Source organism: Scyliorhinus torazame, chromosome 3 (genome assembly GCF_047496885.1).
Source record: "Scyliorhinus torazame isolate Kashiwa2021f chromosome 3, sScyTor2.1, whole genome shotgun sequence".
Lineage (NCBI taxonomy): Eukaryota > Metazoa > Chordata > Chondrichthyes > Carcharhiniformes > Scyliorhinidae > Scyliorhinus > Scyliorhinus torazame.
Window position 1 is genome coordinate 127,854,295 of NC_092709.1, and position 16,198 is coordinate 127,870,492.

At 43.6% G+C, this 16,198-nt stretch overlaps 1 protein-coding gene across 4 annotated transcripts in view; it reads left to right on the plus strand.

Moving 5' to 3' along the window:
• pde5ab (phosphodiesterase 5A, cGMP-specific, b) overlaps positions 1–16,198 on the plus strand; it is a 225,694-nt gene that overhangs the window by 151,598 nt on the left and 57,898 nt on the right. For all 4 annotated transcript variants that reach the window (XR_011940169.1, XM_072496192.1, XM_072496190.1 and 1 more), the window contains exons 14-16: positions 6,795–6,889; positions 9,398–9,485; positions 11,773–11,873. Coding sequence is in view for 3 of the 4 variants with exons in the window: in XM_072496192.1 (XP_072352293.1) it covers positions 6,795–6,889; positions 9,398–9,485; positions 11,773–11,873 (284 nt within the window). In the remaining variant the exon portion in view is untranslated. The remainder of the gene's footprint in view (positions 1–6,794; positions 6,890–9,397; positions 9,486–11,772; positions 11,874–16,198) is intronic.

Sequence of the window (16,198 nt, forward strand, 5' to 3'; positions counted from 1 at the left end):
AACTGGGAGATTAGCAGCAGAAATGGCAGATGATTATGAATTAGTTCATAAATCAAAGTTTCAGTCTGTGAGGGATAGAAACTGGGGACATCAGAAATACTCAAGTGGTAAAAGTAAAGGTGATCTGATGGGAGATAATAAGGAGAGTGTACCTCAGATTCAAAATGAAATCCAGGAAGGTGGAGAAGAAATGAAAAATTTCAAATGTTTTCACTGTAATAAACTAGGCGATATAAAGTCACAGTGTTGGTGGTTGAAGAAAAGCACGGGGAAGGCTGATGTGGTAAAACAGGATAAGACAGTGGGGTTTGTTAAAGTGGTAAAGGAAAGCCCAAGTGAAGCGAAGGAGGTGCAAAAGATTGTACAGCCTGATCAAGAGGTGATGGATAAGAAGGTGGCAGATATCTTTAAAGAGTTTACTTGTGTGGGTAAAGTTTACTCATGTGTATCAGGAGGAGCAGGTAAAGAAGTCACAATTTTAAGAGATACGGGAGCTAGTCAATCTTTAATGGTAAGAGATGAGGAGTTATGTAGTTTGGGAAGAATGTTGCCAGAAAAGGTGCTAATATGTGGAATTCAGGGTGAGAGGAGTAGTGTTCCATTATATAAGGTAAGGTTGGAAATTCCAGTGAAGAGTGGTGAAGTGGTAGTAGGAGTAATAGAGAAACTATCCTGTCCAGGAATACAGTTTATCTTGGGTAATGATATAGCTGGATCTCAGGTGGGAGTGATGCCTACTGTGGTTGATAAGCCAGTGGAAAATCAGACAACTGAAGTGTTAAAGGACGAATGTCCTAGGATTTTTCTGGATTGTGTGGTAACAAGGTTACCACACAAGGGTAGGTCCTGCCTCACAAACCTTATTGAGTTCTTTGAGAAGGTGACCAAACAGGTGGATGAGGGTAAAGCAGTTGATGTGGTGTATATGGATTTCAGTAACGTGATTGATAAGGTTCCCCACGGTAGGCTACTGCAGAAAATACGGAGGCATGGGATTCAGGGTCATTTAGCAGTTTGGATCAGAAATTGGCTAGGTGGAAGAAGACAAAGGGTGGTGGTTGATGGGAAATGTTCAGACTGGAGTCCAGTTACTAGTGGTGTACCACAAGGATCTGTTTTGGGGCCACTGCTGTTTGTCATTTTTATAAATGACCTGGAGGAGGGCGTAGAAGGATGGGTGAGTAAATTTGCAGATGACACTAAAGTCGGTGGAGTTGTGGACTGTGCGGAAGGATGTTACAAGTTACAGAGGGACATAGATAAGCTGCAGCGCTGGGCTGAGAGGTGGCAAATGGAGTTTAATGCAGAAAAGTGTGAGGTGATTAATTTTGGAAGGAATAACAGGAAGACAGAGTACTGGGCTAATGGTAAGATTCTTGGCAGTGTGGATGAGCAGAGAGATCTCGGTGTCCATGTACATAGATCCCTGAAAGTTGCCACCCAGGTTGAGAAGGTTGTTAAGAAGGCGTACGGTGTGTTAGCTTTTATTGGTAGAGGGATTGAGTTCCGGAGCCATGAGGTCGTGTTGCAGCTGTACAAAACTCTGATGCGGCCGGATTTGGAGTATTGCGTGCAATTCTGGTCGCCGCATTATAGGAAGGATGTGGAAGCATTGGAAAGGGCGCAGAGGAGATTTACCAGAATGTTGCCTGGTATGGAGGGAAGATCTTATGAGGAAAGGCGGAGGGACTTGAGGCTGTTTTCATTAGAGAGAAGAAGGTTAAGGGGTGACTAAATTGAGGCATACAAGATGATCAGAGGATTGGATAGGTTGGACAGTGAGAGCCTTTTTCCTCGGATGATGATGTCTAGCACGAGGGGACATAGCTTTAAATTGAGGGGAGATAGATATAAGACAGATGTCAGAGGTAGGTTCTTTACTCAGAGAGTAGTAAGGGCGTGGAATGCCCTGCCTGCAACAGTAGTGGACTCGCCAACACTAAGGGCATTGAAATGGTCATTGGATAGACATATGGACAATAAGGGAATAGTGTAGATGGGCTTTAGAGTGCTTTCACAGGTTGGCGCAACATCGAGGGCTGAAGGGCCTGTACTGCGCTGTAATGTTCGATGTTCTATGTTCTAAGGTCACAAAGTCACATCATTTTGTCAATCATGTCACACATGTCAAGAAATAGGGGAACCTCAAGCAGTGATAAAACCAGTGCCCTTAATACCCATTCCAGCATTTGAGGAACCTTTTACAAGGGTCCTAATTGATTGCGTAGGACCGCTTCCTAAAATGAAAAGTGGGAATCAATATCTTTTGACTATAATGGATCTGTCTACTAGGTTTCCAGTGGCCATTCCAGTCCGTAATATTACAGCTAAAAAGATTATGGAGGAGTTACTTAAATTCTTTACGAGATATGGACTACCCACAGAAATACAATTGGATCAAGGATCAAATTTTATCTCAAGGTTATTCAAAGAAATTATGGATAGCTCAGGAATAAAACAATTTAAATCAACTGGGTACCATCGAGAATCGCAGGGAGCGTAAGAAAGGTGGCATCAGACATTAAAGACAATGTTGAGGGCTTATTGTCATGATTATCCAGAGGATTGGGATAAAGGAATTCCATTTGTGCTGTTTGCAATTAGGGATGCTCCAAATGAGTCAACCAAATTTAGTCCTTTAGATCTAATTTTTGGTCATGAGGTAAGAGGATCACTTAAATTGATTAAGGAAAAATTGGTGAGTGAGAAATCGGAAATTACATTAGTGGATTATGTGTCAAATCTTGGGGAAAAATTAAATAGAGTAGGTGAATTGGCTAGACAACATTTAAAAGTTGCACAAAATGTGATGAAACGGGTAGCGGACAAGAAATCCAAAGTTCGTAGATTTGCCATTGGAGATAAAGTTTTAGTATTGTTACCAGTGGTAGGTGAACCTTTAAAAGCTAGGTTTTGTGGCCCTTATCAGATTGAAAGGAAATTAAGTGAGGTGAATTATGTGGTAAAAACACCAGATAGAAGGAAAACTCACCGAGTGTGTCATGTGAATATGCTTAAAAGGTACTTTGAAAGGGAAGGAGAGAAAAAGGAGGAGGTTTTAATGATTCTAACTCAAAGTGACAAACCAAATCCAGATGACTGTGAATTTGACATATCTCAAATTAAATTGGAAAATGAGGATGTTCTTAAAAATTGGGATAAATTGTTCAGTTACCTTCCAGTGGAAAATCGAACTGACCTGAAAGAGTTATTGATATCACGTGGGCAAGTTTGTAGAGATAAATTGGGAAGTACTAAAATGGCAATACATGATGTAGATGTGGGAAATGCTGTTCCAATCAAACAACATCCATACAGACTTAACCCTTTAAAATTGGCACAGGTTAACAAAGAGATTGAGAGTATGCTTAAAAATGGCATAATTGAAGTGTGTTGCAGCCAATGGAACTCACCCATAGTAATGGTACCTAAACCAGACGGTACCCAACAGTTGTGTGTGGACTATAGAAAGGTTAATGCAGTTACAAGAACGGACTCTTATCCTATCCCACGTTTGGAGGATTGCATTGAGAAAGTGGGACAATCAGCTTTTATTTCCAAACCGGATTTACTTAAAGGTTACTGGCAGGTACCTTTATCCGAAAGGGCGAATGAGATTTCAGCTTTTGTGACTCCAGGTGGTATATACCAATTCAGAGTTATGCCATTTGGCATGAAAAACGCCCCAGCCACATTTCAAAGGTCAACTAACAAAGTTGTTTCAGGATTACCCAATTGTGCGGTATACATCGATGATCTGGTAATTTTCAACCAGACATGGACAGAACATTTAAATCATCTGATGGTGTTATTCGATCGACTTCAGGAGGCGGATTTGGTGATAAACCGAGCCAAAAGTGAATTTGGAAAGGCCCAAGTCACTTTCCTTGAGGAGTTTCCGATACCCTCGAGACGAAGGGAAATAATGCGAGTTCTTGGCATGAGTGGATTTGATCGAACATTTGTGCAAACATTTTGTATCGTGATTGCTCCACTGATGGACTTGCTGAAGGAACGTCGAAAATTTCAATGGACAGCGGACTTTCAACAGGCATTTGACTGCCTGAAAGCTGTGATAACCAATGCTCCTGTGTTGGAGAATTGCAAGGGACTCTGTGATCAGATTGAACTGAAGTATCTGAGTTTAAAGAGAAATTGGGAGGCGTAGAGAAATGGACGGATCGTGCAGAGACCTTCTTGTTCAAAGAGACTGTCAATCCAGAAGGATTTCATTTGGAGGAAAAAGAACAAAACAAAATGGACTATATTATTATACCTGTTTGCATGTGTTTTTTTTTAAACAAAAAAGTATATTTACTGTGTGCATTTCTTAAAGGATAGTGAAAAGATGAAAAATGAAACCTTCTTGAAGTTGATGGTTTATTTTCTTTTCTTGGGGGGTGGTGTCATGTGAGAGTACCTTTAAGAAATGGGTGTTTATAAATGGGTGTGTATATAAATATCTGTAGTGAGAATACCTTTAAGAAATGGATGTTTATAAATAGGTGAGTATATAAATATATGTAGTGAGAGTGCCTTTAAGAAATGGGTGTTTACTACTGCAGTGACGTCAGAGAGTGGGTGAAGCTGGGCTGTCAGCCAGCTTTTTACTTTTGTTTTTGAGCAGGCTGCAGGGTGTGTTTTAGTTTCGTTTTCAGAGCTGGATAGCTGCAGTCACAGCCAGAAGGTGTATGAATCTTGTTCTGTAATCTAAAGACTGTAAATCGATTCTGGTGATTTAAAACTAATAACAGTAGTGACTTTAACCTGATGTGCTTCTGGTAAAAGGTGTTTTAAGTCGAATGGATGTTAAAAGGAAAGCTTAAAGGATTACTTAGTGTTGTATTCTTTGGGGGTTGTATTTGAATTAATGGTTGCTAAGATGTTCACTGTATGTATTAAAAAGGTTAACTTGAGTTCATAGAAAAACATTGTTTTGCTTTTAAAAAATACTTTTCCATTTCTGCTGTACCACACCTGTAAAGTGGGCCCTGTGCTCCCCATACCACAATCTAGTAAAGGTTGTGGGTCAGGTGAACTCCATGATACACTTTGGGGTTCTCTAAACCCTGACCCATAACATTGGAGAATGGGTTTGTGATATATAGTAACAAATCAGCCCCATATAAGGACACCCAAGCTCCCTCCCTCCACACTCTATCCATCTGGTAGATGATCTCATTGCAATGGCCAGCGGTTCAATTGCTAGGGCAAACAAAAGCCCTGTTCAGTTGGAAATAATCCAAACTCAGGGTATTAGTACATACACTCGCGGTAGGAGCCCTGTACTAAAGCCATGGTATAAATTTTGGCCCAAAGCCAAACTTCCCAAGGATCTCAAAGATGTAGGTACCCCCACTCAACCCTATTGAATGCTTTCTCTGCGTCCATCGAAATAACCATCTCTGCCGTCCCGAAGGAAGGAGGGTGACAACACAACATTCAACAATCACCTAATATTGCCCAACAACTGCCTGCCCTTAACAAATCCAGTTTGCTCCTCTGAAATCACCCCAGGTAAGCTGGGCTCTAAATGCATTGCCAAAACCTTAGTTAACAACTTAACGTTTAACAACGAAATAGGCCGATACGACCCATTCCGTGGGAACCTTGTCCTTCTTCAGAATCAAAGCAATCGTGCTACGGTTAACATGCCTGCAACACCCCTCGCGACATAAGACCATAGGACATAGGAGCAGAATTAGGCCACTCGGCATCGAGTCTGCTCCGCCATTCAATCATAGCTGATATTTCTCTTATCCCCATTCTCCTGCCTTCTCCCCATACCCCCTGAATGCTTATAATCATAAAACATGTATGTGTTAATTGGTTAGTACCTGCTGCTCCCAGTAGGGCACTACTTTGTCCTTCAAATCAGGGGCAAGTGCATCACTTAGTGTGCTGTAGTTGATTTGGGCAATGTGGCTGTCATGGTTGAATAATTAGAAATGTCTGTGAGCTGTGAGATGTGGGTGTGATGTCTGAAGGGATGCTGAGTGCCTGAGGTTGAGGTGAAGTTATGAAAGTGCGATATGAGTCATGATCAATAGAGATTGTTATGGGATGTGTAATGTGTTGAGCAATGTGTGAGGCTGGTTGTGAAGTGGCAGTCAAAGGTACATTCACCTGAACATTCGTGTAAGGTCATTGAAATATTCGCACACTGAATCCAGGTCCTCGGGTTTGATATGTTGTACTGACCATCAAAAATATCTGCTCCCATTGCTTCTTAGAGTTTGTCTGTAGGGCCTCTTGCCCCCTGTTGATGGAATACATCTCTCTTCCTCAGCACCTTCTCCACCAAGGCCTCCAGTACAGCGTCAGAAAATCTAGGAGCCCACTTTGTCCCATGCTGTGCAATTCTGCTCCCTTTTCCAGGTCAGGATCGGTTGTTGAATGGCTTCCAGTGCCTGCTTCGGACCTCCCTGTTCACTGGTGTAGGCTGATTTTAATAATGCAGGCGAGCTTGAGCTGGTACTAGCCTCTTATAATATGGGGTCAGCTGCTGAGGTGTGTAGTCACGCAACAATACGGTTAGTGATGACTTCACATTGCAATCATGGTAAATAAGCACAAACTGGCAGCAGTGGGCACAGGTTAATCACACATCTATGCTCATTTATCGAATTTTGCAGAATCAAAGTTGTGCTGAATGACGGAATTCTGCTGTTGGATTTCTTGTCAACATTTCATTCCTTGCCCTCCATCTGTTCAGATTCCACATACCCTTACAAATGTAAATAACCTGAATATTGAGAGTTTGAAAGTTCCCTTGTTTTTTTCTGTTGTTACAGAACAAGTTAACTGACCTGGAGACTTTAGCTCTCATCATAGCAACCCTGAGCCATGACCTAGACCACAGAGGGGTGAACAATGCTTTCATAAAGAGGTATGGGCCCTTTAATCATTGTGACTATGATATAATCCAGGTGCTGCTTATTGGATACTGATGTTATTATATTATTTTGGTAGATTGGTGTTCAATTGCATTTCCCACAGATTGGTTTTTATATAGCTCCATGGCTTTCCTCCTCCCTATCTCTATAACTTCCTCCAACCTTTCAATCCTCCAAAGTCTCTGCATTTCTCCAAGTTGGTCTTTTGAGCATCCTCAATTTTCATTGCCTGACCAATGGCAGTCGCCTTCAGCTAACTAGCTCGAAGCTCTGGCATTCCTCACCTAAATCTCTCCACCTCTTTATCTCCCTTCTCTTTTAAGATGATTCCACCACTTTTGACCAAGCTTTTGGCTGCCTATCCTCCTATTTCGTTATATGCATTATGTGGTTAATAAAGCTCTAGTGACACATCTTTTTTGTTTTGTTTATAAATTTAGAGTACCCAATTATCTTATTCCAATTAAGGGGCAATTTAGCGTGGTCAATCCACCTACCCTGCACATCTTTGGGTTGTGGGGATGAAACCCACGCAGACACGGGGAAAATGTGCAAACTCCACACTGACAGTGACGTGGGGCTGGGATTGAACCCGGATCCTCAGCGCCGTAAACAGCAGTGCTAAACACTGTGCCACCGTGCTGCCCCTAGTGACACATCTTGATATGTCTTACTATGTTAAAGGCCCTTTATAAATGCTGGTTTATAAATGCCATTTATAAATGGGGCCGGTTTAGCTCAGTTGCCTAGACAGCTGGTTCATGATACAGAGCAAGACCAGCAGCCCATGTTCAATTCCTGAACCGGCTGAGGTAATTCATGAAGTCCCAGCCTACTCAACCTTGTCCCTTGCCTGAGGTGTGGTGAAATCCCCACCAGTCCACTCTCCCACATAAAGCAGCATATGGTCACCTGGGACCATGGTATTGTGACTTTACTTATAAATGCAGGTCATTACTCTTGTTGCTGTATAGTATGGTTTCATGGGGTTGTTTTGTTTTGGATTAATTTGTTACCTGCTGGTAAATATGAACTTCAGTAGTTGGCCCGTTCCATCCAATCTGTCATGACCTCAAGATTAAAGGATACATTTTTGTGCATTTTACAAGTGATAATACTAGGTTATTACTGGAAAAATAAAGTGTGATTATATATTGCTCAATATAATGAGCCTTCCAAAAATTGTATGCACTTTCTGTGCTCACTGAAAAGGTCACTATTTCTTTCACATCTGTCTGTAATACCTGTATATCACACCTGGGTGTTTGGTTTGGAAAGAAAAGAAAAAAGTTGCATTCGTATCATGCCTTTCTTGATCTCAGTCCCAAAGTGTTTTACAGCCTAAGTACTTTTGAAGTATAGCCACTAATACTGTTCAAAACACAGCAACCAGTTTGCACATGAACAGCAAGATCCCAAAAAAAGAAATGAAATAAATATTATTTATCTGTATTAACTGTTAATTGAGGGATATAAATTTTCAGGACACCTGCAGAACTCTCCTGTACTTCTCTGAATAGCACCAAAAACATTCATGTCTTCCTAAGCGGGCAGTCAAGGCCTTAGGTTAGCGTCTTATTGGTACAGCGGCACCTTTGACAGTACAGCACACCTTCATGGATTTGGAGAGTCAGTCTCACTTCGGTGCTCGGATCTCTGGAATGGGATTTGAACCCACAGCTTAGAGGTATGAGTGCTACCACAGAGCTGTACAGTGCATCTAGTCCATGTGTGCATACAACTATACTTACCTTGCACTCCTCCAGTTGTTAGCTGGTGCCATTGCTTTGCCTTAAAACAGGAGGCAGGTCCCATGACGTCATTCCCTGCTCCACCTACAACTTCAGATCTCAAAAGATCGGATTTTTAAAAGGACACCCCGATGTGAAAGAAAACACGGAAATGCCCTCCCCTCCTCGACATTGAACCCCCACCGGGATGTCCCCTCCGGACAAGGAATCCCCTCCCACCTTGGATCTCTCGGCATATCCCTCACAGAACCCCCGGTTCTATTCCCAGCTCTGCCTGGACATTGCTCCTGGGAGACACTGTCAGGTAGTGCCAGTGTACTTCCCAGGTATGACCCTCTGCCCCTGGGGGCTGTACTCACCTGTGTCCCTTCAGCAGATTCTGTTCGGCAGTCGCACAACACGAATGGACAGTACATTGTAGGGAGACAATCCATTGTAAATTAGATGTAAATGAGGATCCTGACTTTAAAATTTGAGATCCCCGTTACGTTAATGGCAGGAGGCGGGGTCAATTGAGCGGGGAAATCCCACTGGAGTAAAGCCGTTTTGGGTCTCCCACTTAATTCTCTGTCTGCTCTCCCATTCCCACCCATTGAAAACGCGGGGGGGGGGGGGGAAGCGAAAATCCCCCTTATGATTACGGAAAGGGTCAATTTAGTACATTACTGTTTGCAGTGATTTTGCTTTATGTTTTTAAAAATTTAGTGAGAATACTAACATGAAATCTTCTGTTTGCTTGATGTTGTACAGGAGTGAGCACCCTCTTGCTCAGCTGTACTGTCACTCCATGATGGAACATCATCATTTTGATCAGTGTGTCATGATACTCAACACTCCTGTAAGTTACTGACTGTTCTTGTGTTTCATACAAATTAATAATGTTGTTATTCAAATGGTGCAATAGGACTAGCGCTTTATTTTCAGAATTTTTCTACAGTCTGTAGCTGTTGCTTTGTTTTTGATAGTTTCCTCAAATTCTCCATTTTTATGGAAGACTCCAGGGTATTTTCCTTTGCAACCAAATTTGTTGTGTTTGGAGGTCTTGTCCATTATAAAACTAGCTAAAACATTTTTATACTGAGTGCTAAGTTTCCTTACCCAGCATTAAAATTTGCATATTCTCTACAATGAATAAAGCTTTGAACATTAGTGGAAAGGAGAGAAATTGTGTTAGAATGCATGTTTAAATTGGGCAAGGGGACCTTTTCCAAATAATGTTTCCCCGATTTAAAGATCTTTTCAGTGGCAGGATGTTAAAAAGACATTATGCATTGGAAATAAAAAGTGAGTGCAGCTTGTGTGACAGATATACTGAAATCATTAACAATTGATGCAATCATTTTGAATACAGGCTCGAAACACTTTTAAATTATGCCCCAACATGGGAGCCTTACTGATTCTAGGAGAAAAAGAGTTAAAAGACATTTTGATTTTTAAATTTAATCTTAAATCCTACACCTGCCCATATTTGAACGATCCATCCTTAATTAATACCTGACAGGTATATCACTTCAATTTTGTATGATGTTGACCTGGCAATTAGATCTTCGTGAATCTGACAATCTAGTGTCGCCGATCAGCCCAGTATGAATTTTCAGCATCTTTCGGAATGCTTCCATCTGGAAGTTGTAGATCAAAAAAAAAGGGGGTTAACTAGTGTTTGTCAAACTTGGCCAATGTAGCAATATAGTTAGCTATTCAGAGTAACAAACTATGGGTTTGAATGGGTCTATTGATAAATGCCGATATTTATGATATGCTGTTTCCATTTGATGAGTAAATGTGGTTATCACATGTCTGGTGAAAGCTGATTGTTGTTGTAGTTGGGCCTTAATCAGTGCCCAAGTTTCGGAGACCATCAATTATTATTAATTGTTATGTCAGACATATTGGGCGGAATTTTATGGGGAAGGAAAATCAGACGGCAACCAAAATGCCGGAAAGAATCCGACCCAATAGCCATAATATGCTGGAGAGTAGGACTTCCAATCTGATTGACCAGCGGCTCTAGAAGACCTGGGGCAAAATTCTCCGGTATCGGCGCGATGTCCGCCGACTGGCGCCCAAAACGGTGCAAATCAGTCGGGCATTGCGCAGCCCCAAAGGTGCGGAATGCTCCGCATCTTGGGGGGCCGAGCCCCAACCTTAAGGGGCTAGGCCCGCGCCGGACTAATTTCCGGCCCGACAGCTGGCGGAAAAGGCCTTTGGTGCCCCGCCAGCTGGCGCAGAAATGACATCTCCGGGCGGCGCATGCGCAGGAGCATTAGCGGCCGCTGACGGCATTCCCGCGCATGCGCAGTGGAGGGAGTCTCTTCCGCCTCCGCCATGGTGGAGACCGTGGCGAAGGCGGAAGGAAAAGAGTGCCCCCACGGCACAGGCCCGCCCGCGGATCGGTGGGCCCCGATCGCGGGCCAGGCCACCGTGGGGGCACCCCCCGGGGCCAAATCACCCCGCGCCCCCCCCAGGACCCCGGAGCCCGCCCGCGCCGCCTTGGCTGCTGCAGAAAGGTAAATCCTGGGATTTTAGAGTGGGGAGGGATCTGATAGCATAGGGATAAGGAGAGGTGTATGTGGCTGGGATTTGGAGGGCAGGCAGCTAGGAAGGAAGGGGGGGTGACATCATACTGGCGGTTGTTTCCCCCCCCCCCCCCCCAATGAGGTGCCCCCCTTTCTGTTTTTCATCTAAAAATGCTCTTGCCTGCCTGCCCCACCAAACATATTATGCAGTGGGCAGCGTATTACTGTGGGCAATAGGCTTGCTAATAGGCCTAATAGGACCTTTAATTATTCATTTAAATATGTTGGCATTTGTCCACTAAACTTATTATGGAGGTCAGCTCCCGGGTAGATAGGGAGGTGATGGACGAGTCACCCAACACGCACACCCGCCAAAAACATGCCCAGCAAGTGGCATGTGTGTGTTCGTGGTGGGGGGAGAGGTTTAAAATCCAACCCATTATCTAAATTATATTTGTTAATCAAAAAGTATAATAATTAATATTTCATGAATGTGTGTTGAATCTTGTTTGTAGAGAGCCATTCATCTCACATGGAGAATTAAAGTTACCATGATGCATAGTTTTTGGCAGCTTATTGAACGTCTAATGATTCATTATTTTCCTCCAGGGAAACGAGATTCTAAGTGGCCTTTCTCTAGATGAGTATAAAATGACTTTGAAGATGATTGAGCAGGCCATTCTAGCCACAGACCTAGCCATGTACATGAAGTAAGTATTGAGGACAGACACATCACAGTTCCAATGTTCAGCCTTGCAAATTTAACATTTTAAAAACGTTTGAAGTGTTGAACCTTTAAATTGCAAAATTCATAATCATGTTACACATGACAGAAGAAAGACAATGGGCGGGATTCTCCGTGGTCACCATGAAACCATTGTCACTTGCCGTAAAAACTCATCTGGTTCACTAATGCCCATTAGGGAAGTCAATCTGCTGTCCTTACCTGGTCTGGCCTACATGTGACTCCAGATCTACAGCAATGTGGTTGACGATAACTGACCCCCTCAAGAACATAAGAACTAGGAGCAGGAGTAGGCCATCTGGCCCCACGAGCCTGCTCCGCCATTCAATGAGCTCATGGCTGATCAAGGGCAATTAGGAATGGCCAATAAATGCGATGCCCACATCCCATGCACAAATAATAAAAACTCCCCACACATACCAACTCAGCCAACAAGTTGGCAGGAAGATGCGCGGTCCCACGTTTTTCAGACACAGAGCTTGAGACCCTCCTCGATGCCTGAAGTGAAGTATATATATGCGGCTGCAGCTAGTCAGCCTCCTGAGTGTAAGTTGCAAAACCACCAAATCTGGCACCATTTCTCATTAGAATTGATTGTGTTCCACGTGGCGCCAGTGCTAGCCCCTTAACACTAGCAGAATCGCTCCAGGTGCGACGCCAGTTTTGCTGTCGTGAAAGTCTACAAATTCTGCATTGGTGTCGACACGTTGTCTCAGAAACGTAGAATCCCGCCCAAGGGTGGAATTTCCTCATAAAATTACTAAGAGTCATTTTGGGTGAGAAAATCAGTGCGATTCGTGTCGGCACCGGGAGCGCTATCCGGATCGCAATCTTCAGCCACTTAATCAAATTTATTTTCCTCCATGTGAAACACACCAGAGTCACCTGGTGTCTGATTAGCCTGCCCTGGGAGTCAGCTGAGCACTGCAATCAAGGAGACGCTGTATTAAACAGATCCTCAGCACTCACTCTCAGTCAAGCCAGAAGGATGGCAGCAAGATGACCTGCGCCTAGGTTCTCGGAGGGGTCCCTCACCAGACTTCTCGATGCTGTTGAGGAGAGGCGGGCTACGATACACCCACGTTTTGGCAGGCGACCCACGAGCAATGTCACTGATCCCACCTGGGAGGCGGTGGCAGCAGATGTGAGCGGAAGCAGCGTGGCCAGGAAGACAGCGGTCCAATGCTGAAAAAATATAAATTACTTCCTATGTTTGTTATCACCTGTCTCCCCCTGGCATTTGTCCCTTCTGTCACCTCTGGGAAGTCACCTTTAACCCACTTGCTGCCACCTCCAAACCTCCCAACACCCGATCTCCCAGCATCATCCTCAAAAGCACCCCAGCACTTCTCATCACAACCCCTTTCTGCCTAGATGCGGTGCCCACAAATGCCAGTTGTGGTATTTGTGCCCCTGGTGAATGTGCTCAGAGAATTTTGCCCAAGGAATGGTTTGTATTCTACATTGGCAAATGTAATTACATTCAACACTGCCTAATAACCTGTTAGAATCAACCTGTTAGTTTCCTTCAGAATGATAAATAATGAAATATTGTTTAATATAGTGCTAATTCCTGTACTTATTAAACTTATTAAATTTCCTACAATAGGCTATTTCTAAAGGAAGAACTTGCATTTATGCTGTGCCTTAGCATGTTGTTATGACATCCCAAAGCACTTCACATCCAGTTAAGTACATTTGAAGTGCAATGACTGATTATATTTGAATAAGCAAACCAACAATTAGCACAAAACAAAGTCCGCCAAAATTAAATGAGATGAATGGCCAGTTTGAAGATGTTGAGGGTAGAATGTTGGCCAGAATTCTATGAAACACACTGCTGTCTTTGAATAATGCTGAAGGATCTTTTGCATCCATCTGAAAAGGTAGATGGCAACTTCAGTTTAATGTCTCGTCAACTCAGACAAAGCAGCATTCAATCAGTACTGTGCTGTAGCATCAGCACAAATTATGTGTTCATGTTATGGAATAGGCCTTTAATGCAGCAATTATTGAAGGGTTTTCTCACAGAATACAGAAAAGTGAAAAACAGTTGGAGAAATGTTTGGCGAGGTGGCTGAAAGCATGGTCAAGTAGGTTTTAAGGATAATATTAAAATATGCAAGGTGGAAAGTAGAACATAGAAATTTCAATATATTTCCAAAGTTGGAACCATGGTGCCCGAGAGTCCGAAGGAGAGGGTGCAAAAGTGACCAGACGTAGAAGAGTAGAGGGCACATTATCTCAAGCAGGACTGGAGGAGGCCGTGGAGATGGAGATGGTGGCACATTGTTTCGCACCAGGTTCAATTCCGGCCTTGGGTGACTGTGGAGTTTCCACGTTCTCCCTGTGTCTGCGTGGGTTTCCTCCAAATGCTCTGGTTTCCTCCCAATGTCCAGAGATATGCAGGTTAGGTGCATTGGCCATGCTAAATTGCCCCTTAGTGTCCAAAGCTGTGGTTACAGGGATATGGAGATAGGGCAGCAGAGTGGGCCTAGGTAGGGTACTCTTTCAGAGGGTCCATGCAGACCTGATGTACCAAATGGCCTCCTTCTGCACTGTAGGGATTCTATGGATTCTATAAAGGGAAAGAATTTAGAGTACTTGTTTTGTTATGTTTCCTTTGGAACATAAGCGGCTTCCTTGTGTTGCATTTGTCAAGGAACGTCGAGACGTGTAAATAACTTCAACTCATTTATTTACACTATGTACACTTTTATAACTTGAGTTCGACACTACTGCTAATCCTATTGTAGCTACCTAAACTGACTAATCAGCTGCTGTCTTCCACGTGGTGGGTGTGATAATGAATCAACCATGTGCCTCTCCTCACTGACTGTCTCCACTGGCCAAAAGGGGCTGATCATGTGTGTGGTGTCCTTTATGTATGGGTTGGTGTAATGCCCCCCTGTGGTCGTGTCACCTTGTGTATCGTGAATGTCTATTGGTCGCCTCCTATCTAACTTATCTATTGGTTGAGTGTGTGTGTGTGATGTTTCTGGTGCTCCCTCTAGTGTCTGTCTAGTTTACATGTATTTACAGTGATGCACATCACCACATCCTCCCATTTTTTATATGTTCATATTTTCTGTACACTTTAAGAAAAACTGAACAAAGAACAGGTAGAGAAGGTAAGGTATATACAAGTCATGGGAACGGTGATTAAACAATAAGTCCAAATCATTCATGTGAGTCCATAAACCATCAATCATCATGGTCAAATGTCTCTCTTGGTTATGAACGCCATCAACAGGAACCAAGAAGTGGTCGAATCACTGCGCTGTCCGCTTTGGAGTCTTTTTCTTTTTTTCTTTTTATGTTTGTGGTGGTGCTGTCGGATGGCATCTTGTAGCTGATAGGTCATTGACATTGAAGAGGTACCATCAACAGTATCATTCAAGATCATGGATGTGCCAGATGTTGAAGTCGGATGAGACTGTACATACTGGTTCTGGCCACATGCTGTGCTGGAAGGGTGATTCTGCTGAGAAGCGTTGAAGCATGTCGTTTGGAGACAGAATTGCTGCTCGCATCAATGTCTGGTGATGGTGTGAAACTAGAACCTTGCATCTGATAGGAATATGCTGTCTGGCCAGGCTGTGGTGCAGCAAATCCTGGGCTGTAACTAAGGCATCCAGTCTGTAGTGCAGATTGCGCTGGCGGTAGTCCTCCTTCGGTCTTGATTCCATTAGTGGGCAATCCGTAGTGCTGGCCTGTTTGAGAATATGCTGCATAGACTGCTGGCTGCTGCATGCCTGAATACTGGGTTTGTCCAGCATGAGCTGTCATTGGCTGCACTGTTGGTGTGGAACAAATGTGTGGACATAGCTGTGGTGAATATTGGTGTATTCCTCTTGGACTGTAGCTGCTGCTTGTTATTATTGACCCAGTGTGATTGTCACGTGATCCATCTCCTGTCGTTGTGGCATCTGCTGTCACCCTGAGCATGCCATCACTGAGGTTGCGACACTGCCTGTCTGGAGTAAAGTCTGGCTTACATGAATCAGAGTCGGCGTTTGGTTGCTCCCCATCTGGAGTCTGGTCTGTTTTTTGTTGATGCTCCCCGTCCGGAGTCTTAGCAGGTTCACTGGACTCAGCTGAGATTTCTTGAAGCTGCACGTCTGGAGTCGGAACATGCAAGAATGCATTGACTAGCGGAGAGGTTCGAGCAATTGAGGGTGGAAGTAGTGTGGTGTCACCGGAGTCACCAGTGGTCACACCGTGATCGTCGAGTGCCTCTGTACGCACTAGCTGAGGTCTGTCACTTTGCACCTTTTGCATGGGAAGTGG